Below are 19,741 nucleotides of genomic sequence, written 5' to 3'. Positions count from 1 at the left end.
ATTTAAAATGTCGATGTTTACGGGTGAAGTGCTGGAGGACTGGAGAATGGCTCATGGTGTTCCGTTGTTTAAAAAATGATGGAAAAGTAATCCGGGAAATTATAGGCTGGTAAATTTGATGTCGGTAGTGGGTAAGTTATTGGAGGGAGTACTAAGAGACAGAATCTACAAGCATTTGGATAGACAGGGACTTATTAGGGAGAGTCGACATGGCTTCGTGCATGGTAGGTCATGTTTGACCAATCTATTGGAACTTTTCGAGGAAGTTACCAGGAAAGTGGATGAAGGGAAGGCAGTGGATGTTGTCTACATGGACTTCAGTAAGGCCTTTGACAAGGTCCCGCATGGGAGGTTAGTTACGAAAATTCAGTCGCTAGGTATACATGGAGAGGTAGTAAATTGGGTTAGACATTGGCTCAATGGAAGAAGCCAAAGAGTGGTAGTAGAGGATTGCTTCTCAGAGTGGAGGTCTGTGACTAGTGGTGTGCCACAGGGATCAGTGCTGGGTCCATTGTTATTTGTCATCTATATCAATGATCTGGATGATAATGTGGTAAATTGGATCAGCAAATTTGCTGATGATGCAAAGATTGGAGGTGTAGTGGACAAAAAGTAGGGATAGTCCAGGTAATTATAGACCAGTGAGCCTTACGTCTGTGGTGGGAAAGCTGTTGGAAAAGATTCTTAGAGATAGGAACTATAGGCATTTAGAGAATCAGGGTCTGAATAGGGACAGTCAGCATGGCTTTGTGAAGGGCAGAGCGTGTCTAACAAGCCTGATAGAGTTCTTTGAGGAGGTGACCAGGCATATAGATGAGGGTAGTGCAGTGCATGTGATCTATATGGATTTTACAAGGCACTTGACAAGGTTCCATATGGTAGGCTTATTCAGAAAGTTAGAAGGCATGGGATCCAGGGGAGTTTGGCCAGGTGGATTCAGAATTGGCTTGCCTGCAGAAGTCAGGGGTTCGTGGTGGAGGGAGTACATTCAGATTGGAGGATTGTGACTAGTGTCCCACAAGGATCTGTTTAGAGACCTCTACTTTTCGTGATTTTTATTAACGACCTGGATGTGGGGATAGAGGGGTGGGTTGGCAAATTTGCAGACGACACAAAGATTGGTGGTGTTGTAGATAGTGTAGAGGATTGTCAAAGATTGCAGAGAGACATTGATAGAATGCAGAAGTGTGCTGAGAAGTGGCAGATGGAGTTCAACCCGGAGAAGTGTGAGGTGGTACACTTTGGAAGGACAAACTCCAAGGCAGAGTACAAAGTAAATGGCAGGATACTTGGTAGTGTGGAGGAGCAGAGGGATCTGGGGGTACATGTCCACAGATCCCTGAAAGTTACCTCATAGGTAGATAGGGTAGTTAAGAAATCTTATGGGGTGTTAGCTTTCATAAGTCGAGGGATAGAGTTTTAAGAGTCGCGGTGTAATGATGCAGCCCTATAAAACTCTGGTTAGGCCACAATTGGAGCACTGTGTCCAGTTCTGGTCGCCTCACTATAGGAAGGATGTGGAAGCATTGGAAAGGGTACAGAGGAGATTTACCAGGATGCTGCCTGGTTTAGAGAGTATACGTTGTGATCAGAGATTAAGGGAGCTAGGGCTTTACTCTTTGGAAAGGAGGAGGATGAGAGGAGACATGATAGAGGTGTACAAGATAATAAGAGGAATAGATCGAGTGGATAGCCAGCGCCTCTTCCCCAGGGCACCACTGCTCAATACAAGAGGACATGGCTTTAAAGTAAGGGGTGGGAAGTTCAAGGGGGATATTAGAGGAAGGTTTTTTACTCAGAGTGTGGTTGGTGTGTGGAATGCACTGCCTGAGTCAGTGGTGGAGGCAGATGCACTCGTGAAGTTTAAGAGACTACTAGACAGGTATATGGAGGAATTTAAGGTGGGAGGTTATATGGGAGGTAGGGTTTGAGAGTCAGCACGACATTGTGGGCTGAAGGACCTGTAATGTGCTGTACTGTTCTATGTTCTGTGTAGTGGACAGTGCGGGGGGTTTTCAAAGCTTGCAGAGGGATTTGGACCAGCTGGAAAAATGGGCTGAAAAATGGCAGGTGGAGTTTAATACAGACAAGTGTGAGGTATTGCACGTTGGAAGGACAAACCAAGGTAGAACATACAGGGTTAATGATAAGGCACTGAGGAGTGCAGTGGAACAGAGGGATCTGGGAATACAGATACAAAATTCCCTAAAAGTGGTGTCACATGTAGATAGGGTCATAAAGAGAGCTTTTGGTACATTGGCCTTTATTAATCAAAGTATTGAGTATAAGAGCTGGAATGTTATGATGAAGTTGTATAAGGCATTGGTGAGGCTGAATCTGGAGTATTGTGTTCAGTTTTGGTCACCAAATTACAGGAAGGATATTAATAAGGTTGAAAGAGTGCAGAGAAGGTTTACAAGGATGTTGCCGGGACTTGAGAAACTCAGTTACAGAGAAGGGTTGAATAGGTTAGGGCTTTATTCCCTGGAGTGTAGAAGAATGAGGGGAGATTTGATAGAGGTGTATAAAATTATGATGGGTATAGGTAGAGTGAATGCAAGCAGGCTTTTTCCGCTGAGGCAAGGTGAGAGAAAAACCAGAGGACATGGGTTAAGGGTGAAGGGGGAAAGGTTTAAAGGGAACACTGGGGGGGCTTCTTCACAGTGGTGGGAGTGTGGAATGAACTGCCAGATGAGGTGGTAAATGTGGGTTCTTTTTTAACATTTGAGAATAAATTGGACAGATACATGGATGGGAGGTGTATGGAGGGATATGATCCATGTGCAGGTCAGTGGGACTAGGCAGAAAATGGTTCGGCACAGCCAAGAAGGGCCAAAAGGCCTGTTTCTGTGCTGTAGTTTTTCTATGGTTTCTATGGTTTTTATAAGGTCTGAGAACTGAATGCTAAACACATTCTAATTGCATCAAATTGTAAATCTGTTTTGACCTCATCAATTTAGCCTAGGTTTTGCAGCAATGTTGCACTATCTTAATCCACATAGAACAATACGTTGTATTAAATTAAAATTACTTTTATTTTACAGGAATTTGCAGCACCAACAGTGGATGCTCCAAATAAAGGGTATGTAGGTAAGTTAATGGTGTAAAAAATCAATGCGTAGTTCAGTCTGAAACATTGCAATGGTATATCAAAGCTTGGTACTTCATTCTTAGGCAGTATTTTATTCTTGCAAAATGATTAAGCCTGATGCTTTATTGTGACATTGATGGAGACAATGAATTGACTGTACATAGAATGGTTGGCAATGAATGATTAATTTTGCAGTACAGGTATAGTTCTCAATATGAGTTAGCTGGTTAAAAATACTTTGCCTTTTGCATAGTTCTGTTTAGCTTAATTTGTTTTTTAATTGATAGCGGTGTCTACAAAATGACAACTGGAATTCTACATCTTTAACAAAACTGGAAATAAACTTTCAGAACGTAATTTGCACAATAAAAGGCCATCAACCTGAGTAAATGGCCAAAACAATGATAGAAAAGGTTTATTGTGGGGAACGTGTCAAATCATAAACCTCAGCCAGAAGACTAAGAGCTGTGGAGGGACAGAAGATTTATATGTTCAAATCTTTGAAGAATGGTACACTGATAGACTAATTGAAAGACTTGTTATGCTTAATTTTGGGCAAGGAAGATCATGAAATGTATTAGGAATCTAGGGATATGCACTGGGGTAGTTATAAAAACATTTGTCTAAACCTAGATAAATGTAATTATGATATTTCTAAAGGCAAAAGGGTTGGATAGGAGAGTTACTGAGACTTTACCTACTTTGGAGGAGTACAGAGTAAGGAGGTAAGATATTAAGGTTATAACTGTTAGATAGTAATAATCCTTTACACAAAAAAACAGCAACAACCTGAAACAATTCCTGTCCATGAGGTTGTGAATTCTAGGTCCACTGAAATATTTAAAAATAGGTAGGATAGGTGTTTTAATGAAAATGTAGCCGTGGCAGCTTATTAGCTTTGATTCTGATCCGCCATGATCTAATTTAATTTCAAATAAAAGTTTTGAGGTCCTGAATAGCCTTTAGTTTTTGTATTTCTACACGTGAACACTACCTCACTTTTTAAATATATATTCTGTTTTTTTGCATGATATTTTATCTTCAATATATGTATACTGTAATTGATTATTTTCTTCTATATTATGAATTACATTGAACTGCTGCTGCTAAGTTAACAAATTTCACGACATGCCAGTGATAATAGACCTGATTCTGATTGTGAATTTAACAGATTGCATTATTTATATTTAACCATTAGTTATACAGGTGCACATTCCTTTATCCAAAATTCTGAAATCCAAAAAGCTCCAAAAGCTGAATTTTTTTTCGCCAACAGCTGACGTCACTCAGGTGTGACGTGGCAGCACTAGCAGAGGCCGCCAGACGTCATTTGTGGCTCAGCGCTCGTACTGGTTACACGTGCATTTGCTGTCCACTGATATTTTGTGTTCACTGTTGACTTTGTTTAATTTCACTGTGAAAATGTCAAAAGGAGCTGCAGATAGCCCTATGGGTAACAATGAGAAAAAGAGAAGGAATCAATAATGCAGAAAGTGGAGTTATTGCAGAAGCTTGATCGTGGTGTGTGTGTGTGTGGAGTTTTACTGCAGAAAGTAGTGTTGGAACTACCACTGTATATGATTTAAATAAACAGAAAGACAAGTTACTGAAGTTTTATAGTGACAGTGACGTTCTACATTTATTCCAATAAGTCATTTACCATGTGTTTGATTAGGTTTGTTTGAAGCTGTATATTTTTGTTTTATTGAATGTGTTTTTTGGAAATAAAATCTTTTTCTTGTCATTATTCCCTAAACAATACAATATAACAACTATTTACATAGCATTTACATTGTATTAGGTATTACAAATAATCTAGAGATGATTTAAAGTATGCGGGAGGATGTGCGTAGGTTTGGTGCGCCACCAGGTCCTAAAGTCCACTGCACTGAGACAGGTTAAATAAGGGACTTGAGCATATGTGTTTTTTGGTATCGGGGGGCGGGGTGGGGGAATCTGAAATCTGAAAGATTCTGAATTCCGAAATGCAACTGGCCCCAAGGATTTCGGATAAGGGATTGCGAACCTGTATTTCTGAGTTTGATTCGGATTCTGTGAGGATTTCTTTGGTATATTGGTTGGGCAACTGAAACATACAGATTTTAAAATAAAATCTGTATGAGCGTGATCCCTATGTGCCTATTTGGTAGGAAATTGTATTTTTTTGTATTAATTTCTTTCATATACAGAGTTACCAAGGCCAGTTCATGAAATCTTATTTTTGTTGTACTGAGACTGACAGTTGTGATTCTGGAGTTGAGCTTCTGGTTTAGGCTGAAGATTCAGTGTAGTATTGAGGGAATCCTACAAACGTACATTGTCAGGCACTCCAACACTGAGATGAGATATTGAATGAATTTGATGTAACCCTATTAAGGAATGCATTATCTGAAGAGCAGGGAGTTCCTTTATTTTCCAGTATTCATTACTCAATCACTAGCACTATCAGTGGGTTTCTCCATTGAAGTTTTGACTGGATATGAATAGCAATGCACTTCAGAAATAATTTGTTGGCTGTGGATTTCTTTAAGATGCCTTCAGCTAGTGATAAGAAGCTTCAAAAACAACAGAAGTTCATCCTTTATCTTAATTTTGACCTCTTTCCCCCCTCACTGCTTGTGACTTAATGAAATACTGCTAGCCTTTTTTAATCAGAATAATTTTGTGTTCGCTATGTTAGTGAACCTAAATAAAGAGCACTTCTGTTTTTCATTACAGTACCAAATGTGGATTTACCACCCTTATGTTCTTCAAGGTTTCGGCCAGGCCCTCCTGGGGAACAAGCACAAGCTGCAAGTCAGTTTATTTTTGATGTCATAGAAAAGTAAGTCTTCTAATTTTACCTGCTAATTTTTCAAATTAACTTTTCTATTGTAATTAACATCTGGTAAATGTATAGCATTATGGCAAACTAAAATTCATTGAAGCAATTCAATCATGTTTTTTTTTTAATTTAGTTCTCAAATTATACAGAAGGAGGATCTCTGTATTGAGAAAGGAAAGGTAAGAAAAATTATTAGTATGTGTATTTCTGAAATAAAAATTTTCATAATTTTCATAATTTCATTTAATTTGCTAGTGTTTGAAGTAAAATAGCCAACTATTTAAACTTAAATGTATGCTCTTAGTCTGAATAACATGGAATAATATAAATATTTTTTCAGAATAATGTGATTGCCAGCTTTCAAATTTTTAAAAAAAGTCAGAAAAAGGAGCCGATTACGTTTTGCCAGATTTTTAAAATAAAAATTTATTAGACTGGAGTTGAGGTGAATTCGTGGTTGGTGTGTCTCATAATTATCCTCCCTAAAAATGCATTAACCGAGAAACAGGCAACTTTTTGCCGTGCAGTGTTAATGCTAAACTTTGCATCAGGCATCCTGCATTTTCTCAGTTGGAGTGCCAATGCTGATTTTAGGATTCCAATTAAATTGATTAGAATTGGGTGGATTCTGTGCTCCACCCCATTGTTCAGGATTTTAAGCAACTGAACCTGAGGCACAGAATAAAGGAAAGCCTTCGATAGTTTAGAGTGCTCCACCTGTACAACTGAAATACTATATATTACTGCCAATAAATCTCAGCAACAGAGCTAATTCAAATGGATTGGTGTGGTGCGGTGATTGGCATCTGTTGCTCAGCCAATTTATGTAGATGAGCCCAAAGACCTAAAAACTAGGATTGTGTATCCTGCTTTTTATTAACAGAGACTAGCCCAATTTAATTTCAGCCCTAATTTGAGCCAGATAAAGTTTGAAAATATTGAAAGAGCATTATTTATATATTTTTTAGCAGCTATTCTTGAAGACCTTCATTGGTTTCTTGTTGTAAGGATATCTCAAACCACTTTACAGTAATTGTTAAGTATGGGATTAAGCATATATAGTTCTTCAGATTTAACAAAAATTTTGGTTACAGGATAGGTTAGGTCAGATGCTGTTCTGTTGCAATCATAAAACTCTTAGTGTACTGCTTTTCTTTTGGTTAATATGCTTTAATCTTTGTGTTGAATTTTGATGCTTCATTGGACTGAGGATGGATCTTGTGCTCAATAGGGGTGGCACGGTAGTGTAGCGATTAGCGTGATGCTGTTACAGGCAGAGGCGTCAGAGTTTGGAGTTCAATCCTAGGGTCCTGTTTAAGAAGTTTCTGTATGTCCTCCCTGTGGATGTGTGCTTTCTGCAGGTACTCTGGTTTTCTCCCACAGTCTGGACGTACTGGGCAGGTTAATTGGCCATTGTAAATTGTCCTGTGATTAGGTTAGAGGATTGTTGGTGGTTGCTGGGCAGTGTGGCCTAAAGGGCTGGTTATGCACTGTCTCTCTCAATAAGTAAATAAGTTTCCATATCTTAAAGTGGTTGTTTGAGACTAAAATCTTCCTGAGATCTCTCAGCAATAGACAAACATTTATTTGGCTTAGGTGGTAATGTTGTAGATTAGAGGGGAATAATTTGGATAAAGAAGCTTTAGAAAGATGCAAATTTATTATAACAACAATTTGTATTTACGTAGCACTTACTGTTTTAATGCATCAAGTGTCCAATAATGTTCTATTGGAATGCTATCAAGAAGCTTTTAAATGGAAGATAGCAAAGCAGAGAGGGTTTGGGGAGAATATTTCTGAGTTTTGTGTCTCAATAGGCTTCCAATAGTGGAATGATTTTAGTTGGGGATGTGCTGAAGTCCAGAATTTGAAGACGTGAATTATTTGGATAAATTCTAATACTGGAAGAGATTTAGAGACCCAGTTAGAAAATGACAAGACCAGTGAGTGATTGGAAATAAAAACTGATGGCCTTTTCAGCTATTGCTTAACAAGATCCACTGTGGGTTAATGAACACATGTGAATAGTGAACTAGACATGGAGCAATTTAGGATGTATGTGGCTAGGATTTCGTGTTTATGGAAAATATAACGAGTTAGGTAAGTGAAGAGGAATGCATTGAAATGGTCTCTGTGAAGGAAATACAAAAACATGTATGAGAGTTTCAGTGACAGGTGAGTTGATGCAAGGCGTGGAGGTATGAATTAGATTTGACAGGAGTCCTTGGTGCTTGTTAAACATGGCACAAAGGTTGGTTCAATTTCAAGATAGTTGCCAAGATTGTGTAGATAGGGAACTGTGTCATCTCCATTGTTTCATTCCTTGTAATCATTATCATACTTACATTGAGGGTCTGTCATCCCTTGTTTGTATGAGGAAATTGAGTTTCTTTTTTAAATTAAGGCACAAGTTCCCAGAAACTAGTGTTTTTGTGCACACATTATTTGTGTGAGGTATTTCAAATGTCTTTTTGGAGATCCAATCATAAATACCTACAGATGCTGGAAATAGTAAAATCATACAGCATGTATGATAAAGAAGAGATGAGATTTTAAGTCATTGACCTTTCTGAAGATAAAAGGTCATCAACCTGATAATGTTAACTATTTCTCAAATTAAAACAAAAATGTGGTAACACTCAACAGAACCAGCAGCATCTGTGGAAAGGGAAACAAGATTAATGTTTCAGGTCAAAGACCCTGTTTCCTGCATATTGTTTTTTCTCAGCAAGATAATGTTTCTGTAGATTGTTGGTTGATATGCCAGTGGGGCAATAATACTATGGCATTTACCTTTAGAATATCTTACTCAAGCACTGATTATTTATGAAGGGTATTTAGTTGGAGTGGTATTATATCCAGGATTTGTTATTCACTAGGATTTACTAGATAGTAATCAGAAAAAAGAAACTCCATATGCGATTTAATTAGACCACAGGTGACGTAAGGGGGCCTATAGAAAGCTTTGGAAAAAAAAAATAACCTGAGTTTTGATGTATTTATTTTGTTCTAGCTTGCATGGGTTTTATATTGCGACATGATGTGCTTAGATTATGATGGAAACTTGCTGGATACCTGTTTAACAGCACTGTTAGCAGCACTGAAAAATGGTGAGCATTCCTCATGACAAAATTTATAGACATACTTCATTTTCTTCTGCAATGTGCTGTGCAGTTTGGGAGTTCATTCAGATGTAGGACCTGATGTACTGCATATCCACACCCTGACTGTAACACCTGAATTTGCAACCCCCCCCCTTAGTACTATCTTGTGCCAGATTCTGTATAATACTGTTGCGTAATGTGCAATATGTCAGTGTATGTAAAATGCAAATAGAAACATTCACTTTTATGTACTATAATTCAACTCAAAGCTGCAGCTGAGTATCTCTGCAAAATTATTTTGTTTTACAAAGCCACATTATGTTGTGAAGCTGTTATGTTTGGTGTAGTTAGCCACTTATGACAATTGGGAAATGATTGTGTGCATTTTTTGGTGAGCACTAACCTCCGATTATTCCTTTCCCAGAGGATTGAAATTCTGCTTAAGTAGGGCTTATGAGTCGTGTATTGCTGTCGCGTTTTCTGTGCATGCTGTGTCTGCACTCCCATTCTGTGATTTTTTTTTCCCTTCTTTTATTAAAGATATAAACTTCCCCAGCCCATTCATTAATTCTTGAGAGCAGCTGAATATTTACTTTTGCCTTTGTCGGTTTTGAGGTGGAATTCCTTGCTGCAAACTGTCAGTGGTTAACAAATTGGTCAGTTAGCAGGAGATTTATACTGTATTGTTGCTTTTAGAGAATAGCTTAGATCAATATGGTAATGTAGCAATGGGAATATTTCGTTGTAGACAGTTTACACTAACTGCCATGTAATTAAATAGGATGTTATTCACCATTAAATAATTCCTATTTTACATGATTGATTGTTAATCCTTCCCTCCACCCCCCCCCCCTCACCCCAGTCCAGTTGCCTTCAGTGTCGATCAATGAAGAAACAGGTTTGGCAGAAGTTAACATGAACCAGAAAAATCAGCTGAACATCAGAAAGAACCCAGTTGCTACATCTTTTGCCATTTTTGATAAGTGAGTTTGGTTGTTACAGTATTTTACACAAAGTTATGTATTCTCTTATGAGTAGTTGTAGCACTTTATTTCCTATTGAATAAATGGTCAGACTATTGCACTATCAACATAAATCACTGTACCTTTGGCCTTGTTGGTGGCTATGTTGAGCATTACATCTGCAAGCACTTTGTGTTAGCTAATTACACTTTTTCTAATCAAATTTGGTAATATTCATTTGGGTTTAAGTACTGACCATTTTTAGATATGCATGTGCAGTTTTTTTTATGCTGGTTCCTTTGACTAGCATTTTTTAATCTGCTGATCTCAGTTAATTTTATTAATTTACTCTGCATGATTTGCACAGTTTTTTCTTTTACTTTGAAATGCTTGAAATGGAAGGCAGGAGGAATAAGAGTTAGAAAATAGAGTAAAAATTACATTGTTTTAATTTTGGTAAGATTTTACTCTAATTTGGAGTTTAATATAGTAATATAATTCAATTGAGCAGATTAGTTATTGCATTCAGATAGTAAAACATGCTACTGAATCAAAGTTGGGAGTTCAAACTACACTACAAGTGCAAAACTAGATCTATGTTGAAACTAGTGCAAAATTGTTTGCTAATGTATGCAACTTAAACCAAAGCAACATCCATGTCAGGTAAATTTTAACATGGCACAAATTAGAGGAGCAGGGATTCTTCCACAATAATTGCTTTTGTGCCTCCCTCATCCGAGCCAGTTATCATATGGTACCATGTTGCATGCAAATCAATTGAATTTATTTTCTTGACAAGTAATGATTTCAAAAGTAATCTCTAAGGCTTTGGACTACCTGCTATATTTTCTTTCATAATTAATATACTATACATACCACCTACCCTATCCTTGTTATTTAACAGCATTGCTGAGTACTCCTCAAGAGTCTTCATTGGGCAGAAATTTAATTTTGCAAAACTGTAGTAGTAAAGACGGTGGCTACAAGTTGTTCTGAGACTGAGTATCCTGTAATAAATTACTCTCTTGCAAACTCCCAAAAGTCTCTTCACTACGTAGAGGATATTAGTATGAAAGAATACATTCCTGTTGCTTGGACATGTGGTGGTCCAACATAAGCTGTTCTGCACCAATTAGGCAAAACAATCTGTTTAATTGCCCTTCCATTCATAACCCTAAACATTGTCTATTTGCCACTGATTTATTGGCTGCAGTATAACATGTATTGTGGTTACCTGGAAGAACTACTGCAACACCACCTCCCACATCCTAGCCTTTTACTACCAGAAAGGAAAAGGGCACCAGCCGCTTGGGAACACCGCCACCGGAACCTTTCCATCAACTCTTCTGCTGAGGAAATGCATCGTTGTTTCTTCATTGCTGCTAGATCTAAGTCTTGAAACAGCCCCATTCAACAAAAATGCAGGGGCACCTTCATCAAAAGTATTTTACTTATTCAAGAAGATGGCTTACCTCCACCTTATCAGGGACAATGAGGGCTGTGCAATAAATGCCCATTCAATAAATTGATTCAACAATACGAATACTAATAGAAAAATATGCTGGTTATGAAGGAAACTGTTGTATTGAAGGTTACCTTAGATAAGAATTATTGTGTTTGTGTGTAGCTATTTTTTTTACACCCAGTGTAAACAGGCATTACAATCCTTCATATTATCAGTTTATAACCTGTTAGGTTCTTCTAGTGGTGAGATTTAAAAATTGTATTTTGTTTTCATTATTTAAATGAGAAAATGGGTTGAGGTTTTATGGATAATAGTCTGAGTTCCCTTTATTTAAAGGAGTGATCTGGGTCCTAGAGATGAATGGTCAGTGTCCAACATAACATATAATCCTGTCTTCCATTACTATGGATTTTATTAAAAACAACTGCTGTATAAATGAAGGAAAAAGACTTCAGGATTTGCCACTTGAAAGAATGTTGAAAGATATTAATTTCTTTTAGTAATATTAGTAGAAAACAAACACAAAAGATCACAATATCTTGTGTTACTAAAGTAGTTGGTTCTCACCCATCACCCCCCACCCCCCTCCAAAAGTCCACACTTGTGCTTACTGGTATACTGATGTGTTGGATACACTCAGGATATGCTATTGTACTATAAGACAATTATGAGTGGTATTATAACATGTTATTTTACTGTTTGGTGAACACGTTTATAACGAATATTTTAACATGCATATTACTTTCAAGGCACTGTTGTTTACATGATCCACAAAGGTATAAATTTGTAATATTATCACTGTATACTATCATTTATAACTTGATAGTATAGAAATGGCTCACTTGATTTGAACTGTCTTCTGAAAACTTTTTCTCTTTTTTTTCATTAAAGCACAATATTTATTGTAGATCCTACGGCTGAGGAGGAGGCCCTGTCATCGGGGATGGTTACAATAGTAATTGATGAAGAAGACAGACTTTGTGCTGTACATAAACCAGGTGTGTTTATATAAGTGTTAGTTTCAGTAAGTAGTCAATTTGGCAGAGACTTTTGTTGGATATTTTGATCTGGTCTCTTACAGTTGATGAAAAATACTTTCACATGTCAATGGCTGTCTTGGTCCATTAATTGATCTTTACTGATGACGGAACCATTTATCGAAGAGCATGAAATTATAGCGTGGCATTAGGGAAAGGACATGATTCTGGTTAGAATCTTAAAATTAAGACTTATTATCACAAAATACAATTGAGATAGCAGCTAATGGAAGTATCAGCTGAACAATTAAAGAAGTGCTTTGTATCTGTTTTAAAATAAAAATTAATGAGCATTGACAAACATTGTTTTTCTTAAAGGAATAAAAGTGACAAAAGTAATTTTTCCATGACCTGAGCTATTTAAGTATCACATGCTCAGTTTGAAAGTAATGACTTATGATTTCTGTATATCAGTTGATCCTTAATGGAACTCTTCTCATTTTCAATTACCAAAATCTATGTTCCACCTGTGATTAGCATCTCTCAGACATGATTTTGTATCCCATCTACCTCATGATGCTTTTAGACTTCATAAAATGTTTCAACACTATCCTCCAGGAAACTGACATTAACAGCATTATTTTATACCGGAGAAATTTTCTCTAATTTCATAAAGCACAATCCAGGAACTTACTTTTCCACGTTCCCTTATCAATTGATCCGGAGCAGAAATATCAGGATCATTCCCCCTACATCTATCTTCTTAATCCCATTTATCCATTTACCTGCTATCCCTAGTCATTGGTGGGCTCAAAGATTAACCTTCTTTCATTGTCTTTCTTGCTGTGTCCCCCCATTCCCCAGTTCATTCTTGTACTTTTGAACTGTTTGAAAATTTCATACTGTTTAAAGTCCATTAAAACTAACAGACAGCAATGTTATTTGCAATAAGAAAACCTAGGCTTTGACTAATAGGACTATGTTTTTGAATCAAGGTTTTAGAATTTTTTTTATTCACCCAAGTGCAATTACTTTTAAGCATTGGAAATCTTGACTTGAAAATGTCTCAATAATAGTCCAGTTGTATTGCATAATTAGTAATCATATTTAAATCTATACATGATCTTTTCAGATTTTCAGCATTGGTTAGGTCTCCAAACCACTTTTCAAATATTTGCAGTTAAGGTATCCAATTCCATTTTGTCATTAAATAAAATTGATTTTAAAATATCCAACAAATGTCATTCTTTGGATGTTTTCCACATCAAAAACATATGAATCTGACTTTGTTGCAAATTATCTTTTTCTTTTCCACATGGAGGAGGAAGTGTTCTCTCTAGTGAAAAACTTCAGGACTGCATTGTTCGTGCACAAACAAGACACAGAGAAGTTCATAAGCTGCTCACTGAAGTGATAAAGAGTGTGACACCCATTATAAATGTGAAAGAGAGAATAGTTAAACCTGCAAGTGAAAGTTTGACTGTACAATAAACCAAATTTTTTTCAAATCAATAAATATATACATGTTTTTAAACTCAAGTTCAGCAAATGATTCTTATTGGAACAAAAGATTATACTATATACACCATGGATGAGTTTCATTTTAAAAATAATTAAAAAACATTCACCACCACAAAAGGTAAATTCCAGAAGCAGCATTAAAGGTAAAACCATGAAATGGTTCATGATTTTGGTGGAGTTGGAGTCCCTCTTTTCCTCTTATTTTTTGACTGGCTGCTTGAATACTGCTGACGCTGCTGCTGCTGTTGTTGTCGAATTTGAACTGCTATAGCCATTTGATGCTGCAAGTATCGCAACTGCTGTCAGGAAAGAAAGGGGAACAGATGACCATAATTATAAGACTTCAAGAAAAATCTTCAAATGAGTCAAACTGGAATCTCAACGTCAATAAAATGATTCAGTTTAAACATTTTGGAAATGTTTAAGGATGGAAGCAGGAAAAGGAAATTAAACCCACAAACATAATGACTACAGTCAAGCAGCACCAGTGGCACAGAAGAGTTGAGACAATTTGACACACAAACACTTGTTCCAGCAGAGCTAACTGCATGCTTGTTAGTCAATGTCTGATCTAAGAGTGCTTTAGTATTTCCATTTGGAAGCAGATGTAGCCAGTAACAGAACTGCAGCAAGTCAGCAACTAAGAAGCACCTGTGCTAGGCTCAGTATTTTGTGTTGGACTGACATATCCCAAGTCAAACAATGGTACATCAATATATCCAGGACAAAGTGCAACGAAAACTGTGGGCCACTGTGGGCACAGGGATCTTTTCTGGAAAGGTATTTTCTTAATTCAACAAGTTGATTTTTAATATTATTCCAACTGCAGGCATACCAAAGCTTCATTGGTAAAGATATGGGAACATTGCCTGCAGTGGTTCTATCTGTCTACGTGCCACAAGCACTTCTTGAGCATAAATACAAGAGAAAGGTGGATGGCTAGGATGGCAATGTAAATTCAGTGCTCCAAAGTGATTAGATAATTGTATCTCGATCATCCAAATTGTTTTCCAACTGCCAACCCTCTCAGATTCAAACAATATTTTTTTTCTTTTGGGCAGTATCTGACTTTTCTCCTTTCTTTATTTTGGAGCTGAGAATTTTAAAAACATATTTCATGTAACTGTAGCCAAGTTGCTGGATTACTTGTATTTGTTGCTGCTGCTGCAAGGCTTGTTGTTGCTGCTGTAAGGTAGATGTAAGCTGGAGTCTCTGCTGAGGAATGCTTTGCCCGGGTCTGTTCACAGCAGAGCCAAGCTGAGACAACACTACAGGGGAGAGAGACAGGGGAAAAGGGAGGGACAACAAGAGGATTAGATGAGGGAGAAAAATCAGGATAGGGAAAGATGGTAACAAAGGGAAATCAGCAGAATTCAGCCTAACAGTCTGTATCAGAAACACAGCTAAATATTATGGAATAGTAAAAGATGATAAATCTACTGAATGTTTTTCATTTTCAGATTGTCTCAGTTGGAAGTATTCTAATGGATATTTGTGGAAGTTCAGTCCAAATTTTTGCAAATGTCTGTATTTGATTATGAAGCATTAGTTTCAATTTACAGGAGCCAGTTTTAGTTTTGGCAAATTTGTTTAATTATATTCAGCAAAATAATACACTCAATATTCAAGGTTAAATGATACAATTTTATGAAAATATGTACACTATTTGATAAGTCAGCCTAATGATTTAATTAGGAAATTTAAAAAGGTAAATTAATTGGTGCAGTCCCTAAAACTCAAAGGAATAATTGAACAAAGTAACAGACATATTTTGGGGGTGGTGCAAGGTGGGTAAGCTCACAGGGGTTATAAGGTTAAATGCAACAAAATAAATACAAGCATTCAGATTTCTAAAGTGTTGGTGGTGACCCTTTACTACAGTGCACTTTGTATCACACTGGATGTGCCATAAGTCTACAAGGAAAAAGCATTTGTTAGCAGAAGTGCAAAGTACAAGGCAGCTAGACAGTAGGTTGTCAAAATGGAAGTGAAGCAGTAAGGAACAAGTCAGAAGATGAAAGTTTTATAGCATGTACCTGCAGCCTGTGGAGGCACAAAACCTGCTGCCAGGTTGATGACTGCAGTCTGCTGAGCTGTCAAAGCCTGTTCCTGGCTAGTTGGACCCTGGTCAGAATTCTGCTGGACAGAACAGAGTTCCTATATCTGAGTTCTATGCATCTATGTGAAATACTGTGAATTTGATATTTCTACAACTTCTCGACTAAATTCAATCGCAGTAAACCAAACCAAAAAAAAATCATCATAAAAATAGGAAGATTTAATCAGCTGACGGGCAAGGTCCTAAAATTATTTTCCTGAAAGCTTTGCTATTTTGTTAAAGAACACTGTCAATTGTAAAAGTTCCTAGTTCCTGGATTTCAAACAATCTAACAGTCCCACCTTCTGTATGTCATTTCTTTTTCAATATTTTCCTAAACTATAAGAATCCAATCCTTATGTCGAATAAAGGAAAATCAAAACTAAACATAGCTAAATTCAGTTTTGGTTGATTAAGAATGAGTATAAATTAAGGATAGCAAATTATTAAAGTTGTATACACTGCAATGCATGTTTGCCTCAGCAAGCACAAAACTTTCTAGAAGTAGTACTTCAAAATAAACTAAATTCTCAGTGTTTGATGAATATGTTGCTCAAACATTTTTTAACATTTTCAGCTTGAAGTTAAAAAGGGGGATTCTTAAAAATAAGCAATCTTATTGAAATGGTATTGTAAAACCCTGTACATCTCGTAATCGTTTACTTGAATGGCTTATGGAAATATCATCCAATGTTAAAATATGTAAAGAGAAGACCATTTGGCCCACTCAATATAATTCTTGTTCTCCACCTCAATTTTCCTCCACAATATTGACAATCCTTGATATTCTTAGTATTAAAAGATCTATCAATCTAATTGAATAAACTGAACAGCTGAGTATCCATAGCTCTCTAGGGTACAGAAATTTAGAAGGAAACATGAAAGACAATCCTTGATGCAACAAAGCTGGCAAAAAAGAAAGCATCATGCATTTTATGAAGCAATACCATAACCCATCTTAACCAAGCCAACACAAATAAAGCAGGTTCAACGATCTGCCTTGAAAGATTGCCATTGGTACTGCTGCATTTTTGTGGATTTAATAACATGCATGGTGGCGTAGCGGTTAGCATAACGCTACTACAGTGCCAGCAACCCAGGTTCAATTCCGCTGCCATCTGTTAAGGAACTTGTATGCTTTTCCCCCTGACCGCATGGGTTTCCTCCTGGTGTTCCAGTTTCCTCCCACATTCCAAAGATATATGGGTTAGCAGGTTAATTGGTCACATGAGTATATTTGAGGCTGCAGAGACTTGTTGGTCTAGAGGGATCTGTTACTGTGCAGTATTTCTAAATAAATAAATAACATTCTGCTTGTAACTTGCAAAGAATACCCTATGTCAAATTAACCACCAAGCTAACTGAATTTAATTAAAACATTATTATTGACCAGAGCAGCTTACTTGAGCAAAACCTTACAAGTGTGTGGAAGGACAGAAATCAAAACTTGCCTGAAAATTTGCTTTGAAGCTAATATGTTATTAGGCAGAGAGCTGGTCCAATATAAAAGAGGCTTGTGACAGAGAAATAACTGTACAAGTTATAGTCATAAGGAATTTTAGTCTTTATGATCACATTCTATATTTGGTGCTCCAATAAATTTTACTTGCAATAGGATTTTTATCTCAGCAAAATTTGAACATTTTCATAAAAGCTCACAGATCTGAAATGATGAACTGTCAAATAATTAACATCTACACAAACAGTGTAACTCTCTGTATTAATAAGTACAACAAAATATTGACTGTCTCAATGGGTGTCACTATTATGTTTAGGAGTTTAATTTTTCAGTTTGATTCAGTTTTTGTACTTTTTTTTTTAACAGTTTGGTAAAGCTGAGGGTTTTTGATTTTTGAAATAAATTGCAATGACATAACTAATAACATATTCCAAATCAACCATTGCAATTCATGAATGTACTCATCTGAATTTTTTGCTCTCAACCCAACCCAGTTCAGTTCAGTCATGACCAGCATTCTTTACTCAAAACAAATCTGATTCGTCAACAGCTTACGCATTTTAAAAATCATTCTAAAACTAAAATGCTTGCATGACAATATATTGCCATATCTTGTTAAGGTGTAAATAATTGCTATTTGGTCAAGAGTAAATGAAGAATGTCAGCTTTAATTATGTTGCATGATACTTTAAAACGGGTGGCCAACCTTTTACATTCCATGCGTCAATTTTTTCACTCATGAGTTCAGATGTGGCATACAACTCTTGTACCCCCATTCAATTCTTGTAAAAATGTTAATATAGAACTTGTGCGTGAAAAAATTGATGCATGGAATGTAAAAGATTGGCCACCCCTGCAAAATATTTACAGTGATGGCATTAGAATTAAAAATGATTCTGTTATATTCTAAGCCACGTAAATGAAGACATTGTTGTGACTTTAAACAGAAGCCAAAGGACTAAATCAAAGACTATATAATGTTCATATGTTCAGTATTTGCAGGCTAACTATCTCTGGATCACACCAAATCTAGAATGCTGGTTAATTCTAAACCAATAACATGACTTACTAGCTTCAAGAAAACATCCAAATATGTACTGAAAACATTAAAATATTTTGCAATCTAATCCTATTAATCTTAATGGCAAACACAACTTAAAAATTCATAGATTCTATCTATAAATGCTTGGATATTAGACATGCAGGCTAATTAAGACACTTAATGATGTAATATTTAATATATAACAATGTTCTTTGAGTTTAGGATAAAGTTCCCATATCACATTTTTTCTATCAATATACATTCTATAAAATTGTGTCTAAATGGCAATAACAAAATGAAATTACCAAATGGCATTTTTTTTTTTTTACTACCAATGCTACAAATGAACCTATAAGATACAGTACCTATAAAGTGTATTCATCCCCTTGGAGTTTTCATGTTTTATTGCTTTACAACATTGCATCAAAGTTGCTTTAATTTGGCTTTTTTGACACTGATCAACAGAAAAAGACTCTTTTGTGTCAAAATGAAAACAGATCTCTACAAAGTGATCTAAATTAATTACCAATATAAAACACAAAATAATTGATTGCATATGCATTCACCCCCTTCCATATGACACACCAAATCATCACTGGTGCAGCCAATTGGTTTTAGAAGTCACATAATTAGTTAAAAGGAGATCACCTGTGTGTAATCAATGTGTTTCAACTGATAGTAGTGAAAATAAATCTGATCTGGAAGGTGTAACTGCTGGTGAGCCAGTATCTTGGCAAAAACTACACCATGAAGACAAAAGAACGCTCCAAGCAACTCCACAAAAAGGTTATTGAAAAGCACAAATCAGGAGATGGATACAAGAAAAATTCCAAGTCGCTGAATATTTCTTGGAGTACAGTTAAGTCAATCATCAAGAAATAGAAAGAATATGGCACAGCTGTAAATCTGCCTAGAGCAGGCCGTCTTCAGAAACTGAGTGACCATGCAAGAAGGGGTCTAGTGAGGGAGGCCGCCAAGAGACCTGACATCTCTGGAGGAGTTACAAGCTTCAGTGGCTGAGATGGGAGAGTGGCAAAGAGAAAGCCACGGTCGAAAAAAAAACTCATAAAATCTCATCTAGAGTTTGCCAGAAGGCATGTGGGAGACTGAAGTCAGCTGGAAGAAGGTTCTATGGTCTTGATGAAACCAAATTTGAGTTTTTAGGCGCTATCAGACTAAATGCTAAATTTGGCATAAG

The 19,741-nt window shown here is 36.6% G+C and overlaps 2 protein-coding genes across 13 annotated transcripts in view; one reads left to right on the top strand and one right to left on the bottom strand.

Annotated features, from left to right (window-relative positions):
* Positions 1-19,741, top strand: part of exosc8 (exosome component 8) — a 54,325-nt gene that overhangs the window by 13,313 nt on the left and 21,271 nt on the right. For 2 of the 4 annotated variants that reach the window (XM_072262890.1, XM_072262887.1), the window contains exons 5-10: positions 3,045-3,090; positions 5,810-5,915; positions 6,049-6,094; positions 8,929-9,025; positions 9,882-10,002; positions 12,338-12,444. In XM_072262890.1, the coding sequence (XP_072118991.1) occupies positions 3,045-3,090; positions 5,810-5,915; positions 6,049-6,094; positions 8,929-9,025; positions 9,882-10,002; positions 12,338-12,444 (523 nt within the window). Of the gene's footprint in view, positions 1-3,044; positions 3,091-5,809; positions 5,916-6,048; positions 6,095-8,928; positions 9,026-9,881; positions 10,003-12,337; positions 12,445-13,744; positions 13,963-19,741 lie in introns of those variants that run through there. The other 2 variants (XM_072262888.1, XM_072262889.1) reach the window with 2 other exon arrangements.
* Positions 11,541-19,741, bottom strand: part of supt20 (SPT20 homolog, SAGA complex component) — a 64,611-nt gene continuing 56,410 nt past the window's right edge. The window contains exons 23-25 of one of the 9 annotated variants that reach the window (XM_072262883.1): positions 15,981-16,080; positions 15,091-15,212; positions 11,541-14,243 (exon numbers count right to left, since the gene is read on the bottom strand). In XM_072262883.1, coding sequence (XP_072118984.1) covers positions 14,106-14,243; positions 15,091-15,212; positions 15,981-16,080 — 360 coding nt within the window. In that variant the 3' untranslated portion in view covers positions 11,541-14,105. Of the gene's footprint in view, positions 14,244-15,090; positions 15,213-15,980; positions 16,081-19,741 lie in introns of those variants that run through there. The other 8 variants (XM_072262875.1, XM_072262876.1, XM_072262874.1 and 5 more) reach the window with 8 other exon arrangements.

Source organism: Mobula birostris, chromosome 7 (assembly GCF_030028105.1).
Source record: "Mobula birostris isolate sMobBir1 chromosome 7, sMobBir1.hap1, whole genome shotgun sequence".
NCBI lineage: Eukaryota > Metazoa > Chordata > Chondrichthyes > Myliobatiformes > Myliobatidae > Mobula > Mobula birostris.
This window is presented reverse-complemented; position numbering and strand designations above follow the sequence as displayed.